This window comes from Cibotium barometz, chromosome 25 (assembly GCF_041138505.1).
Source record: "Cibotium barometz isolate CiBa-2024 chromosome 25, ASM4113850v1, whole genome shotgun sequence".
NCBI classification, from domain to species: Eukaryota; Viridiplantae; Streptophyta; class Polypodiopsida; order Cyatheales; family Cibotiaceae; genus Cibotium; species Cibotium barometz.
Genome location: NC_141070.1, coordinates 4,461,550 through 4,478,593, shown reverse-complemented (window position 1 = coordinate 4,478,593; position 17,044 = coordinate 4,461,550). Strand labels below are relative to the sequence as shown.

The 17,044-nt window shown below is 45.8% G+C and overlaps 1 protein-coding gene across 3 annotated transcripts in view; it reads left to right on the top strand.

The window, feature by feature from the left end:
• The first annotated feature begins 6,319 nt into the window (after nucleotides 1-6,319).
• The window catches only part of LOC147624160 (uncharacterized), an 89,833-nt gene continuing 79,108 nt past the window's right edge, over nucleotides 6,320-17,044 (top strand). For 2 of the 3 annotated variants that reach the window (XM_086819089.1, XM_086819088.1), the window contains exons 1-3: nucleotides 6,327-6,878; nucleotides 7,680-8,884; nucleotides 9,008-9,319. In XM_086819089.1, the coding sequence (XP_086675215.1) occupies nucleotides 6,691-6,878; nucleotides 7,680-8,884; nucleotides 9,008-9,319 (1,705 nt within the window). In that variant the 5' untranslated portion in view covers nucleotides 6,327-6,690. Of the gene's footprint in view, nucleotides 6,879-7,679; nucleotides 8,885-9,007; nucleotides 9,320-17,044 lie in introns of all 3 variants that reach the window. The other variant, XM_086819087.1, reaches the window with a different exon arrangement.

The window sequence follows — 17,044 nt, the reverse complement described above, 5'->3', positions numbered from 1 at the left end:
TGAGAAGGAGCTATGGAGCAAGCTCTCTCTATGAGCCTCTCAACCAAATGACCAAAGAATCCCCTAGCTCTCAAATGAGCCACTTTTTATACAAAAACTCTAAAACTCCCAAAAGTTCCCATGTGGGATTATTGTCAAGCCCTCTCCCACATTCATCTACAACTTGGAACTCTTTACAAGAGCCCTAAGTGTCTTTTTTGTTGCATCCTTGCGTCATGCAACAGGATGTTAATCCCATTTTGGATTAACAAGCATGCTCCTCCAATTGAGGACATTAATAAGTGTTATGAAACGGCACTATAAAAGTTGTACATTATGAGATATTGGCCACCCAAGGCCTAGTTAAGTAAGTTTTGGCCACCCAAGTGTGAATAAGGGCCAACTGTATATAAGGCATTTTCTCAATGAAAAGACACAATCCCCCTTTGTGCTATATAGAGAGCTCTTCTTTGTGTCTTGAGAGAGATTGAGAGAGAGAGCATTCTAGCATTGTGCCTCTTCTATGCTTGTGTGGGAGAGTGAGAGATAGTGATTACCTTATGCGATGGTGTGAGCGACTCTACGGTGACAGTGTGGAGGTGGAGCTTAACAAGTGAGCTTGGAGTTCTCAAAGGACTCAAGTTCGAAGCATTAGTAAGTGCCCTACGACGGTTGTGATCTATTGCTCATCCTTTAGGTGAATGCATTGAGTTCCCTCTTGGAGGTGTGGTAGCCCATAACATATGGGAAGCATCCGACTCAGCTTTCCCATTTGGGCGACCTCTCACATGAAGTAGGTCGTGGGCACCACACAATCCACAATTTCATGAAGAATACCCACAAGGTTGAGCACAAATTTCTCTACTACACCGAACCTTGCTATTGGTAGCGGGCTGTAGCAGACCCCGCTATTGTCACCCACCTGGAGCAAATAGGGCTCGACAACTTGCCCACCTTGCAGCCAGCCCTAGGGGCCCGACCTCCTTAAATGCTTATACTTCATGGAAACTTATGATGCCAACCATGCCATAGGATAGGTTCTAGACAATGAAGGCAATCCACAAATTGTCCACCTAAGCTTTGATCTCTTTCGAGATGCCCTCCATCTTCTCTGAATCAAGCAACCATATGTTAGGTACAACAATGCCATGCACCACATGTGTGATGCCTACTAGGGGCCAACAACTAAAGATGGAATGGAGTGGCAACATCTCTCACCTCAAACGTGTTACGCGAGCCAGGGCCTTGACTTTCCCTCTCAACATAAGCTAGACTGATAGGTTCAACAAATGTAACCGTCCATATCACCAGGGTGTCCCCCAAGGAAAGCTCACAGCATCCTCTCTCCTAACCAAGGCCATCTATCATGCTACAAGCTGGGAGAAACTACCACAACCTATCCACATACAAAGCACAACCACCATCTTGCCCCCTATCCCGGACCCTAGACCCTCTCAAACCTCTATTGGGAGGATCCTCAACAAAGGAATTTTGAAAAACTCAAGGTGACCGTAGCCCCATTATTTTATATGGGGACGCCCATTATTTTATTTCAGGCTATTTTATTTGGATGCACCTTTTATTTATATCATCTACCATAATTAATCAAGCTATGTACACTGGTATGATGTCTACCGGGATTAATATGTTTAATCAACTATGTGCGCTGGTATGATATGGTTAAGTGGGGAGGCCATAGGGACAATTTTAATGCAAAGGGGATGCCCTATTGCATTTGAAAGAAAAAAGCTTGACTACACCCCAACGTAACTACTCGACCTATGAGAGCAAGAGTTACTAGCTATTATTCATGCTTTAAAAAAGTGGTGACATTATTTGTAAGGTACTACTTTTAAGGTCCGGATGGACCATGAAAGTCTGAAATGGTTTTCTAGTCAAAATGAATTGAAAGGTAGAAAAGCTTGTTGGGCGAATATCCTACAAGAGTTTAACTTGTAGCTTCGTTACTAAAGAGGTAAATTTAGCGTAGTGGCAGATGCAATAAGTTGCACACCGATGGTGAATGAGTTGAGTTTCACCACAATAAAGAGTAAATTCTTGGATTCACTATGTGGTATTGCGAGCACGATCCAACCTTTTCAAAGGTATGGCTTACTGTATACACTTGTCACTCAACAGCCTACACCTTCCTCATTTGGAAGGAGTGCTAATCTGGAGCAATGAGCCAAGGTTTGATGAGAAGGAGAGCAAGAACTAATCTAGAGAGACCAGGCGAGTCTCTTGGGTCATGTATTGAGCCGAAGAGATCGAGGGTAGACCCTTCACACAACCACTTGACATTGGTTCACTTGGGGGTGATAAGGTTCATCGAGGGAAAAGTTTAGACACTATTCCATTAATGATGAGTACCTACTCTACAATGGTAGAGTTTGTGTACCAACTATTGGTGACTTTCGGTGCCAAATTCTTATTGAAAGTCACGATAGCCCGACGAGTGCTAGTCATCCCGGGATATAGAAGACCTATGCACTAGTTAAAAGACAGTTTTGTTGGTCAAGTTTGTATAAGGACGTCCAAGACTTTATGTTGAAATGAAAAAAGTGTCAAGTCAATAAACATGAGCGCCTCAAGGTTGGAGGTTTGCTACATCCATTGGATATTCCCAAAGGGAAATGGGAGAGTATTTCCATGGATTTTATCACTAGTTTACCTATAAAACGACTCGAGGGAATGATTCGGGTTCTTATTGAAAGTCACGATAGCCCGAGTGCTAGTCATCCCGAGATATAGAAGACCTATGCACTAGTTAAAAGACAGTTTTATTGGCCAAGTTTGTATAAGGACGTCCAAGGCTCTATGCTGAAATGAAAAAAGTGTCAAGTCAATAAACATAAGCGCCTCAAGGTTGGAGGTTTGCTACATCCATTGGATATTCCCAAAGGGAAATGGGAGAGTATTTCCATGGATTTTATCACTAGTTTACCTATAAAACAACTCGAGGGAATGATTTGGTTTGGGTAGTGGTTGATAGATTGACCAAAATGGTCAAACTTATACGTAGTAAAAAGGAGGTGAAAATCATGAGTTAGCTAGGTTGTTTATCGAACATCTCTACAAGCTATATGGCTTGCCTGCTCGTCGCAGATATAGTTTCTGATAGTAGAGATAGAAAGTTTGATAGTCACTTTTGGAGGGAAGTCTTCAAAAAATTTGGACACTACTCTAAGTATGAGTATGGTTGACCATCTACACTCTAATGGTCAGGCTGAGAGAGTCAGCCAAGTGTTAAGAGGACACGCTTCAAGCATATGTCAATAAAAAGCAATCCAATTAGGAGGAGTACCCACATTTGGAGGTTGCTTATAATAGCTCGAAACATTCAGCGAGACTGGATTTAGTCATTCATGTTAAATGTTTGGTTTTCAGCTAAGATCTCTTGTGGTCGTAGGGCTACAAAAGAAGAAGATTCAATCTATCAAGGATTTCCTTGAAGACATACAAGATATGCTAAAAGCAATAAGAGATAGCATTCGTAGTGCACAAGGTCGTGTAAAAACGAATGCTGACAAAAGAGCCATAGAGAAATGACCTTTGAACAATGTGACTTTGTTTTCTTGAAAGTGCCTGCAAAGTCGGAGACTCTCAAGACATGAAAGTGTCAAAAGCTTTCTCCTAGATACTGCGGTCTGTTTAAAATCCTTAAGAAGATTGGTAGCGTAGCATACAAACTTGAGTTGTTGTGGGAGAGCTCTTAAGTACATTGTGTTTTTCATGTCATTAGACTCTGAAAAGCGTTGACCATAAGGAGAACGTAGTTACTCCTAACGTTTTGGTGGAGCTTGTTAAACCACCATCTCTTCCACATGAACCTGAGAAGATTCTCAAATTTAGGGAACGGAAGATGAGGCATACTGTGTACTGAGAGGCACTTGTTAAGTGGACGGATAGAGAGGATGAAGCATCCACATGGGAAAGCTTGAGTACGCTTTTACCAAGAACTATCTAGAGTTTTTTTTTTGGACGAAAACTCTTCTTAAGGGGTAGGTAATGTCACATAGCGTGTAACACACGTAAGGCTTGACTGGGCTTCAAGTATGCATGCCTGAGTGTAGGCATTGAGTAAGTCCGGTGTTCAAGCGTCTAGGGTCAGAGTACCGCGGGGCGATCGAGCTAGTGTGGGCACGCAAGTCACTACATATAGCTCGGTGGGATGGGGGTGGGAAGTGAACATGAGCCTTGCCTTCTCCATCTCCATGTAGTCGAAGTGTATCCTATGCGTGTTTGGAGTGACAGGGGTGTCACACCAACTTTGTCATTGGCCCAATTCTTAGATATTTGTGCCCTAGGTATGCTTATTTCACAAAATGGATGTACGTGAGCTAAGTTCATACAAAAAGGACATTAGCATGTACATGTGCGCCTAGAGGCATGAACCTACAAAAGTGAACCTAGATACATAAATCTGCAGATATGAGCCCAAAGATATGAACCTGGACACATGAACACGCAAACATAAACCTATAGATGTGAACCTAGATACGTGAACCTAGCTACATAAGCCTGAAAACGTGAATCTAGATATGTGATTCTATAGACATGAGCTCACATGTGAACGTGCAAACATAAACCTAGATATATTAACCTATAGATGTGAGCCCAGAGACATGAACCTGGACATGTGAGCCTAGAGACATGAGTCTGGAGGCATAAACCTGTGTACGTGGCTAGAGACGAGAATCGAGAGGCATAAACTAGCCTATGGCATAAACCTACCTGCGTACGTGAGCCTAGAGATGTGAATTTAGAGGCATAAACCTACGTACGTGAGCTTAGAGACGTGAATCTAGAGGCATAAACCTATAACATGAACCTGGATACGGGAACCTATAGATGTGAGCCTACATACATGAGCTTGTAGATGTGAGCTTGTAGACATGAGAGTCTAGAGGCATGAACTTACATATGTGAGCGTGGATACATGAGCTTGCATACATAAGTTTAGAGGCGTGAGCTTGAACATGTGAGCCTACACATGTAGATGTGAGCTTGTAGACATGAGAGTCTAGAGGCATGAACTTACATATGTGAGCGTGGATACATGAGCTTGCATACATAAGTTTAGAGGCGTGAGCTTGAACATGTGAGCCTACACATGTGATCCTATAGACATGAGCTTAGCAGCAAAAAAAGAAAACATATCTAAAACCATTTTTAGACCTGCACACTAGAAGTACCAAAGACCTTTGATGTGAACCCGATCTCAATTAATTATTGGACACGATAATACAATTAATTGTAGCACATCAAACCACACTTCCTCAAACCCATCGAGCGTTCGATCCCAGCAAATGACTTGGAAGAGTGCTCCCCTGCTAAGAAGGCTAGACTCCTTCAGATCCACCTCAAAACTAACATTTATTGATACAAATCTTGAATTAGGATGCTTGACTATGATGTTTGTTCCACTTGACTATGATGTTTGTTCCACTTGTTCTGAAGCAACAAAGGGCACAAAACCGAACAGAAGCTAGGGTACCCAACCTATCTTCCTCCCTTCCTCCCTTCCTTGTTCATCATCATCCACCTTGCCATAGAAGAGGGCTAATTGCATTCCCTATTTTCTAATGCTTTTTTAAACACTTAGTTGAAAATAAAGCCGCTTTTTTTGCCACTTTAATATAAATTCTTTTTTCATCGATAACTTGAGTGCGCTTTATATCAGTTGTTGGGAGAATGTTTGAACATTTTGACACATATTTTTGTAAACAACGAAGACCATGTATGGGTCATCTGATTTGTACCTATGCTTCCTTTGCTCACAACCCACATGGGTGGAAGCCTGAGTGTGGAGTTGGTGAGAAGCCATTGAATTTTTGTCCCACCAGGCGATAGGAGCACAAGCCAGATTTGTGAAAGACAACACTATTTTGATGGAACTAAGCTGGCTCCTGGCAACCAACTTCAGAAAGATATGGCACATGACCAACATTGGCAGAGCACTCAGATGTGGGATGCTTTGAGCTTGGAAGAGGTTGTAAATCTAGAGGTATCGTGAACAATCCTTCTTGCGTAATCCTTTGCACAAAAGAGAATAACAGTCTTTGACTAAGTTCTAGGATGTGTCCCATCTCTGCTATGTTTTGTTGTTTCCTTAAGCTTTTTGAAATCTGAAAAGTAAAGCTAAAAATGAGAATCTTGCAAATCTTGCTAATCGCATATGAGTGCGGTGCTAAAGAAGGAGTTTGAGAGTCCCTAATGGCCTCTAGTGTGTGTGAATTTATAGGTATTCTTTTTTTTTTTTGGAGGAAAATTATGTCCGCCCTAGTATGAAATTCTCAAACGTGAGGGGTTCAAAATCTTAACCGGGGTTAAGAGTCCTATTTCTCACTCTAGGTTTGCGTTACAAGGGTCTGCTGATGCTTTCTCTCTGTTACCCACTTCCTCTCTGTCGGCAGAACAGGGCCGTCTCTCTCTAATTTGTGTAAGATCCGAGCTGCTTCAATTACAGGAGAATCAGGGTTTATGATTTCAATGGCTCCCGTTTCTCTGAGCATTTTCACACCGTGGCCGCCTCCGGGGGTCCTCTCTGGAATTCTGTCCTATGGAAATGAATCCACATTGGGGAATTGAGGTTTTCTCAGCTGTACAGATTGTACATGAAGGCATTCAGGACCATGGTTTGCAGTTGAAAAAGCAAGGGTCAAAATTGCAGCAGGTAATGGGTTTAAGGATTTTCATTTGAAGTTAAGAATGGAGGATTCAAACGAAGCAAGCTACCACGTTGAGAATTCCGTGGGCACCCTTGTTTGGGTCCGGAGGAGAAATGGGTCCTGGTGGCCCGGACGAGTTCTGGCTGCCCACGAGCTGCCGCGTTCACATTTGCTTTGCCCCAAATCAGGCACTCCTGTAAAACTCCTAGGGAAAGAGGATGCCAGTGTGTGAGTCTCCATCACATTTTCTCTGCTGCAGTATTTTCCACTTTTCTTTCCTGTATAAATTCACGTTTTGAAAATCAAGGCCTAGAATTATATTTGTTTTCTGTTTTTTAAGAATGAAGGGTTGTCAAATAGGAGCCTTGTTGGATAACTTTTCCAGAGAAGAGATGGCTATGGTGTATTCTATCAAACAAGCAATGAAGAATTGTTTCATATCTTTATTATTCTTTTTTAGAAAAGGGTTGCCAAATAGCAACCTTTTTCATTTATAAATTTGCTTGAAGAAGGATGGGCATGGTGGTGTGATGACCTAATTTTCATATTAATAAGGCATTGTTTGGGGGCAGGCTTCATGTAGCATGTGCTTAGTTGATTGGCTGTTTTTGCAGTCATCTTGAAGGCAGACCCTGCAGTGTGAACTTGTAGGCAATCTGGCTCTTTGTTGCTCCATGTTTTAGAGGGTTCTAGCAGCAAGATATCCTTGAGGAATGGTGTTCTTCAACTAGACCCCTTTGCTAATCAATGTTTTTTTGCATGCTTTGCTTATGTTTATAGTCACAATGATACACCCTTATTCTTATTCTTTCCCTCTTTCTCCAATGTGTGGATTGACGATTCTAATGTTGCTCTTGAGTGGATGCTTTCTTCCTTGCTATCCCTTTGCCTGACCTCTATGCTAGTATGTGTCATGTTTTGATTACATTTGCCAGCCATTTTATGCTGTTGGATACAATTCTAGTATGTGTCATGTTTTGATATCATTTGCCAGCCATTGCTGTGAAATTTGTGTTAATTTGTTTGCAGGGATTGGTACAACATTGGAAAGTCCAGGCGCATAAAGGCTTTCCGCTGTGGAGAGTTTGATGCCTGCATTGAGAAAGCGAGGTCTTCAGGTAACATAGTGTTGAAGAAGAGAGAAAAGTACGCTCGGAGAGAAGATGCAATTCTGCATGCACTGGAGCTGGAAAAGAAGCAAGCCGAGGAAAGGCATCTGTTGGGAGGTTCTACTGCAGCTGGGGCTTTAAGAGGGCTCTCAAATTTTTCCAATGATGCAGCTCCGAATGATGAAGTAGGAAGGCGTAGCCACCACCTGGACTGTATGGAAATCAAGCTACCTTTAGAGGTGACTAGGCCGGCTATGTTGACCTCTCAAGCATCTCACCGGTTGGGTTTGAATGGTGTTTCAACTTCTAAGAGGATCAAAATGGCAGCTGATTCAGAGTGGGAAGATGATGCCCCAACAGCCATCCCACGCATGCGAGATCTGCAAGACTTTGGATTACGGATAGCTGCTTCAAAAGGAAGAAGGGTGATTTGTGAGAGTGCATGCAAAAATATTTCAAAGGCACCTTTTGCAGAAGATGGAACGAAGAAGATAGAGAGCTGCATCACGAGAAATACTAGTGGTGCATGTCTGGCGCCCAGCATTACAAAGGCATCATCAGTTGCTACTCAAAAGAGAAAAAAGCATCAGGTGAGTTCTTCCACAGACGAAAGCTCTTACAAGAGGCGGGACCGGCGGAGGCCCCTGACTGAAGTCCTGCAAAAAAGCAGTACTAAACTTGCAGATGTGGGCTTTAAGGGTATCATCCCACTTCCATCCAATGTAAGTGGTCACATGCTTATGTATCGGAGTGATCGAACAGAGGCGACCTCATCTCAAGAACCATTTCAGCAGGCAGCAGTTGATTTGAAACCTCAATCAGAGCAGAAAGGGTTTGAGTTGCAGCAGACTTCCGGTCGATTGGGCTATGGATTTAAGCAAGAAAAGCATGGGTCTTTACCGGTCTCAGAGAAAGCCTGTTCTAGTTTTTCTAGTTATTTAATGCCAAAGTGCTGTGATGGTAATAGGTGGCCCTCATGTGTAGGCACTCAGATGGATTCAGGTCTGCTGATAGGGTCAACATTTGTGGACTCCTCTCATGGAGGAACTCCTGCATCTGTCTTTTCTGGGCCAACTTACACGGGTTCTGCAACTAGTGTGAATGCCACCAACTTTGACAAATCAGGTACCATTTTAATGGTTAACATTTTATGGTGTTTGTTTCTTTGTATGCGTGTGTCTCAGATTATGTAGTTTGGGCTTTGTATTTTGACAACTTAACCTATGAGTTTTTCCTCGGGCTTGCCAGGTCAGACTGCCACCAAGAGGGTGACATGGGTCTCAAAGTGCCAGTCGAATCTGTCAGAGAGTGCCATCATAAGCCATGCATCATCTTTTGGCTCTTCTCATATTGAAGGACTGGAGATGTATTGGTCATCATTGAAAGCAAACGGGATAGATGATATCGACAAATCTTTGCTTCCTTCTGAAATTAATGTGAATGCAGACTTGATGAAAGCATCTGAAAGGTCGTTGCAACAAGATATCTCCGATGTTACTGAGAAAAGTAAAACACGTTTGGTCGGGGAGGATGAGGTGGAGTCCTTTCAGACTGCCCAAGGTGAGGCAATCAAGGCACTGCCCTGTTTATTTGTTTCACTTCTAGAAACTATGAGATGGAAAGATATTTACAGGAACTGATCCTTTTTAGTAAACACTCTTCCACTGTGGACACTCCATGGTGCTGATGTTAAGGTCGTGTGTGGTGGTAATCAGCACCTTGTCGCTTGTTGGTCCCCTGCGTAGGACCCTTGCATGGGACCAGAAAAAAGGCACGGGTGTGGTATTTAAGTGCGGGATTCCTGCAAAGATCTGAGTGTGCCAGTCTGTGTCTGATTTTATAACAAAGGTTGTCCAGAAACTTTGCATCTTAAGTGGATTAATAGAGGATAAATTGCACGGTAAACCACACTTGTCATGGATCACAGCATGCATCTCAGGAATTGCCTGCTTGACTTTGGAGAATGTCCTTTATCTTGTTAGAAGTCATCTCTTGTCTGTATATTTACACCAGGGCCTCTGTTGTGGGTGTGCCCACCTGGATTAGGTGTTTTCTCATTTTTCCCCACTCTCCATATTTTTTCCTATTTTTACCTGGTGTGGGAGGCTGGTTTTTGGCTCCTAGCTGATCTAGATGGTGGCTCTGCCTCCAGGTAGTTGTCTGTTTGCTGGCCGACGTGGTCTACCTGCTGGACGACTCCACACGCGTGAGGGCTGTCCATCTAGGGCTGGCCGACTGGAGCTGATGCTGGTCGTGGGAATAGCAGGCTGTCGGCTGTCCCTATTGCAGGCCGACTGCACTTATGGGGCCATATAAAATGGACCCATGGCTCCCCATTCATTGTATCATAGATTCGGGATTTTCTTGTGTATATAGAGCAGAGTTACACGCCTCTCTCTCTCCTTCTTCGTTGCTATATTTTTTTTGCAGTGCACTTGCTCTTGTATTCTCAAATTTTGTCATCATCTCCGTTGGATATTCTGACATGGTATCAGAGCTCTAGGCTCTTGATAGATCTTGGGAATTGTGTGAGCAAGAGGGGGACTGTTGTGTTGTTGATTGGTGGACTGTTTTGGACTGTTCGGGAAGAGGAGAGGAAGGCGGGCTGATTTGCTGGACAGCCACTTGCAGGTTTAATTTTTTTTTTTCCCCACCCACCCACCCACTCTTTTCAGCTACATCCCCGCAATGGTAGATTTACTTGAGATGGCTGAGAAGCATGTGAAGATCCGGACACTCCCCACGTTCCCAGTGGACCGTCAGTTGGACGGGAATAACTACGGCATCTAGAAGGTAATGATGGAATCTGTTCTAGAGTCTTATGACCTTGTTGATTTCAGTGTTGTTGGGGTTCCATGGCCGGAGGTAGAGGAAGGGGAGTTACCCTCGATTCGGAAGGACCGCGAGGCATAGGCATAGTTGTGGGATCGTGTCAATGCCAGGGTCCGTTCATTCATCTTCCTCAACTGCACACCGCAGGTAATCAATCATATAAAGCATATGACGTTGGCCAGAGGTATATGGCAGCATTTGGCTTCTCTCTATAACAGGGTATCGCCCATGAAGAGGATTTCCTTGGAAGTACAGATGTGGGTTATGAACCCTGCAAAGTCATCGACGATGCGGGAGCACATTAACAAGCTGCAGGCTCTTCAACAGGAAGTTCTTCAGGTTGGAAAGGAGATATCATCGGAGGATATGACCATTACATTGCTGTCGCATTTGCCCCCTCAGTACTCAGCTCTCTACTCTTCTTTGATTACCAGTGGCAAGCTCAACACCATCACATGGGAGGAGCTTGTGCCCATGGTCTTGGACCAGGAGGAAAGATTCACGAACCCTCCATAGGGCGGAGGTTCGGAGGCCTTAACTGGCCAACGGTCGAAAGGCCGGAATAACACCAAGGGCAAAGGGAAGGCTTCATCGGAGAAGTCTTATGAGAAGAAGCTTGACACAGATCGAGAGAAACTGAAGGCCGAGAGGTCTTGCAATGATTGTGGCGAGAAAGGCCACTATTGGAGGAAGTGTCCTAAGCGGACTGGGAAGAGTGCTGATTCTTCAGCTTCAGCTGCAAAGACTCTAGCCTTTGTGCACTTAGAGATGATGGACTCAGATGCTTCATCTTCTTCGAGCAAGGAGGCAGTTGGCTTCACCGCAAAGGATACTCGGGAGTGGATTCTTGACAGTGGTGCTTCCAGGCACATGACTCCTTCCCGTGACTTCTTTTTGGATCTGAAACGGTAGTCAGGTTGCATTTTCATTGGCGACAACTCCACAATTCCAATACACAGTGAGGGCCGGATGGAGATCATTCCCGACGGCAAGGGGGTAAGCATTCCTCTTGTGTTCTTTACGTCCCAGCACTTGGTTTTCATCTATTGTCAGTGCATGAGGTTTGCAAGACTGGCTTCCAAGTGGAATTTGAGAAGCATTCAGTTGCTCTAAGGGACCGCGAGACTGGCCAAGTTGTTTGGGAAGGCGGCATGGAGAATGGTATCTAAAAACTCTCCGCACTCTCCTCATTGACAGGTTCTCAGGTTGGTGACTTGTGGCACTTTCGGTTTGGCCACTTAAATGTGGATGCGCTCGAAACCATTGGAGTTGGTTCACATTGACTTGTGTGGACCTATGCAGACACCATCCTTGGGAGGATCTCTATATTTCATGCTGCTGCTTGATGATTGTTCCAGATTCACATGGGTCTATTTTCTTTCTTAGAAGGACCAAGCTTTTGCTCAGTTCAAGGATTGGCATGTGATGGTGGAGAAAGAGTCTGGATTGCAGGTAAAGACTATAAGGGCTAACAAAGGAGGTGAATTCTCTTCAAATGCTTTCATCAGATTTTGTGCAGATCATGGCATCAAGAGGGAACTGGCCAATACAGGTTCGCCTTCAGAGAATGGAGTGGTAGAACGCAAGAACAAGACTGTGGTGGAGATGGCGAGGATGATGCTGGAGCATCGTGATCTTCCTCGTCCACTTTGGGGAGAGGTTGTGGCTACGGCTGTCCATATTCTCAACCGGTCTCCGACGACTTCAGTACCTAACATGACTCCCTTTGAGGCATACTTTGGCAGGAAACCTGATGTCTTCCACTTCCGTGTGTTTGGGAGCGATGCGTACGTACATATTCCGAAGAAGCAGAGGGGGAAGCTCGACTCCAAGTCCCAAAAGCTTATATTTGTGGGATATAACTCTCTTTCCAACGGATAGAGATTGTTTGATCCAGAGAGGAACGAGATTGTTGTCAGCAGGGATGTGGTCTTTGATTAGCATGTTCCGGTTTCCACCGTTGATGAGCCGCCACTTCTTGGAGACCGAGAGAATTCTGATGATGATTCCCAGTCCATTGTTCCAGCTGGACAACCACAATCAATTTAGGAGGTTGAGTCCGCAGCTGGAGTTGAGCCCCCGCAGCAGCAGGAGGCTCCACGTTCTGTTTGAGTACCTAGGTGGTTAGTAGACACCCTTCGGGAGTTAGGTGTCATGGAGCTTCCCTCCGAATGGACCACAGAGGACGGACCTCGAAGATCGCATAGAGTCCGTGACAAAAGTCATTCAGCGGAGTTTTTATAGGTAAACTATGCTTTGATGGCTTGTATCATGCGGGACAAAGAGCCCACTTCCGTAAAGGAAGCCCTTGCACAGGATACTTGGAGAAAAGCCATGCAGGTGGAATTGGATGCCATTGAGAAGAACAACACTTGGGAGTAAATTCCGAGGCTGTCAAAACGGTCAGCCATTGGTGTCAAATGGTCTTTAAGACCAAATTTGCGTCAGATGGGTCGGTGGACAAACACAAAGCCAGGCTCGTGGCTAAGGGTTATGCTTAGCGGTCAGGCATCGACTATGAGGATACCTTTGCACACCGATAGCGAGGTTGACCACAATTCGGACCGTTCTTACCCTTGCTTCTTCTCAGAGGTGGCCTGTGTATCAGATGGATGGTGTATGTTGAGCAGTCTCCAAGCTTTGTGGTTCCAGGATCATAAGGGATGGTTTACAGGTTATGAAAGGCCTTGTATGGTCTTAAACAGGCTCCCAGGGCTTGGAATCAGAAGATTGATTTCTTCTTTCCATAGAAACATGGGACGGGGAACGGGAACGGGGACGGGGACGGGGAACGGGACGGGAACGGGGCAAAAGGCCGTCCCGGGGACGGTGGAAAAAACGGCAATCTGAAAACGATTGTTTTTTTGCAATTTTTTTTAACACACTTGATTTACACTTAGAAACCAAGACATTAAGCACAAAATTGCACCAAAAAGAGGAGAAATGCATAGTCGTATTAGCAAAAAACTATAATGGGGCGCCGATGGCGTGATAAACAAAAGTGAGTGTACAATGATCAATCATCAATCTAAACGAAAATGCCAAATGGCATAATGAAAGGCCCAAGGAGGGTGTACACTCAAGGCAAAATGACTAAGTGCCAAGATACAAGACTCAAGAGTCAAGAGACTAGGCAAGAGGGTGAAAAGGGTGAAGATCAATCGTGACCTCCTCGGTGAAGTCCTCCATAGGCTGGTCCTCAAGTGGGAGGGGAGGGGGAGGTGGGGGGGACAATGCCTCGGGCACAACCTCAAGCTCCTCTAAAATCTCGGCCCTCTGCTGATCAGAGAGATGTGGGTCCTGCTGTGCCTGCTCCCATTCGGTGAAAGGATCTGCCTTCTTTGTCAAGCCCTTGCAAAGCATTCGCAAGTTGGCACTGACAAACACCAAATCATTTGCACGCTGTACACCAAGGCGGTTCCTCTTCTTAGAGGCAATGTGGCTATAAACTGACCAGAGTTGCTCTAGGCAACTGCTACTGCAAGCCTGTGAGAGTACGCGCACAGCAAATTCCTGCAACTTTGGAGTTTCCGCACCATAATCCTCCCACCAAAGTGCAGACCCTACCTTGAAGCGGTCCGCCTGTGCATCTGCCAAACCAAAAGCCCCCCGCTTCTCTCTATAAATCTGCAATTGGTCCTTGATTGTGCGGCGATCCTCCTCACTAGTGTAAAGGCGATCCAAGGTTTGTCGAAGGCCTTTGCTCACCTCTTTGTCCTTGTGTTGCCCTTTGCCTTGAAACTCAGGATCAACAATGTAGGCAGCAGCATGGAGGGGAGAGTGGTAGGCTTGCCACCTTTTCAAACATAGGGATTTGACTTGTTTATAGTGAGGCTTGACTTTGAACATTGCTTTTAGCTTCTCTGTCATGCGATCCATTGCCTCATACACTTTGCCAATGCATGGTTGAGTGGAATCCACCACCCTAAGGAGATCAATAATCGGTTGCACCATCTCCACAAGCGCCTTGGCCTCCTCCCACCATGCCGCATCATCCGCCCTTTCCCTGCAAAATTTGCCGACCGTCGTGGAAGCCTCTGAAGTGCGTGCAAACTCATCACTGAGGAAGAGTCCCCTCAATGCCCCGCTACATGTACACAAGCGGCCTAGCATGAGAAAGTTGAATGCAAACCTCGTCTCGGAATACTTAAGAAGAGAGAGGCTTGACTTCTTGGAAAACTCGTGCTGCACCCTGTGATGGTTGAGGACAAAGGTCACTATTTTGTTGGCACCCTCAATGACAGGTGCAACCCAATCCAAGGCCCCTATGTCTTTGATAAGGTTGTTGAGGCAATGGGCCATGCAAAAGCACACGGTGATGCGAGGATAGGTTGCTTGGAGAATTGTCCCCGCCGCCCTATTTGCCGGTTCTCCATCCGCACATATGGCAATGACATTCTCCGCCCCCACCGTCTCTAGTGTTGTTGCCCACTCCGCAGCAAGTATCTCGGCACTCTTCCCCGTCCCGGAAGCATCATGGGAGTCGACAAAGTATGCCTCCCCTCGTGAGTAGGCAACAACTCCATGGATGGAGCGCTTTCTAGTGTCACTCCACCCATCAACGACGAGGGTAACACCATTTTCAGCCCATTGCTCTTTCATGTGGTTGGCCGCCACCTCCACGCTTGCCTTCTCCTTGTCAAGGAGAGAGGTGCGGATGGTCTCCGAAGAGGGGGGAACATAAGAGGGTCCATACTCCGCTATCAATTTGCACATGGCCCGAAAGTATGGAGATCTATCCAAAACACCATATGCAAAACACAAACAAAATTCAGATTTTTACCATCATTTAGTCTTTTAAGTTTTAGTCTTTAAAGTTTAAAGTTTAGAGCATGATATTTGAATTTTGAATAGTACATGAGCATAGTGCCAAGGACTTACCGTGCCGCCCGAAATGCTATGTGGTCATGAAAGAAGAATCGTGCCACTGCCATGTCCACCTCCTCTTTCAATTGAGGGTTCCAATTCTCATCAAGCGTACTTTGGCGTCCCCGGGAAGCGGATGCCTCTCTTGATGAACGAGGTACATGCGGCGTTGATGTCCTCACAAAGGATGTGGGGTCGACGGCCACTTGAGGATTGCGTTTTGCCAACTCGGCCGCCTCATAAACCACAAGCTTTTCAAGGAGCTCCTTCTTCTTCTCGGCCGAAACCTCCTTGCAAAATTGCACTTCGTTGCCGGGCTCATGCAAGAAGTGAGCACGCACTTTGTGGGCACCGCCGGTTCGCTTGTAGCCGCAAAGCTTACATACCCATGGTCTTGAACCACCCCCTTGACCGTATTGTGAGCACTCTACCTCATCCCACCAACTCCATCGATGTACGGCGGGCCTCCTCCTTCGTGATGGAGCGGGTGTTGAAGTGGTGGAGGCAGCGGCGGACCCGGGTTGAGGAGAGGAAGGGGTTTGAGAAGAGGATGCCATAGTGATAGAGACTAGAGTAGAGCTTGAGATGGATGGTAGAGCTTGAGAAAGAGTCAAGATGGAGAATTGGGATGGAGATGTTGGAGAAGGAGAGCTTGGACAATGGAGAGGGTGAGCTTGGAGAGGGAGAGCTTGGATGTTGGAGAAGGAGAGCTTGAAGAGGGTGAGCTTGGAGAGAGAGAGCGTGGATGTTGGAGAAGGAGAGCTTGGAGAGGGAGAGCTTGAGCCTTGAGCCTTGGGTCTTGGAGAGGGAGAGCTTGGAGAGGAGATGGCTTGAGGAGAGCATGGAGGTCTCTTATATAGAAGAAGGGGAGCCATGTGGGAGAGCTTCAGCCTTGAGGAGGAGTTGCGCATCACCAAACGGCTAGGAGAGACAGCCGTTGAAGCCCCGCCCAACGGTCAAAAACTGCGCAACGGTCAGTTTGACCGTTCCCGTACGGACAGGGAACGCCGTTCCCGGAACGTTCCCGGGACGCGTTCCCGGCGTCCCCGTTGCGCTGGCTGGCTGCCGTCCCCGTCCCTCCGTCCCGCGGGCGTCCCGCCCCCGTCCTAGGCGTTCCCCGTCCCTAGGGTCCGTTCCCCCCGTCCCATGTCACTATGCTTCTTTCTCCGGATTGGATTTCAGAGATCGGTTGCAGATCCCAACCTGTAGTTAATCATCCTTTATGTGGATGATCTTGTTAAAAGTCGTATCTCAAAGTGGGGTGGTAGTCGGCCATTTTCACTTGTGAGGGTATATATACCCATGCCCACCCATTGTATTAATCAATCTATTCATTGCTAATCAAGGTCAAGCGTTGTTCGTCAACTTTCCTCTCTCTCGCTCTCTTTCTCTCTGCGCCAACTTCTCTCTCTACGTGTGTATGAGTGTGGCTTCCGCATGCAACAATCTGACATGGTATCAGAGCTTCTGGCTCAATGATCCTCAAGCGCAGGTAGGAGCAGTTGAGAACAAAAGCTGCGTTTTTTTGGCTTGCGTGCTGTATTGGCGGCGATCGTGAAAGGTGGTATGTGCTGCTGGCTGTGCTTC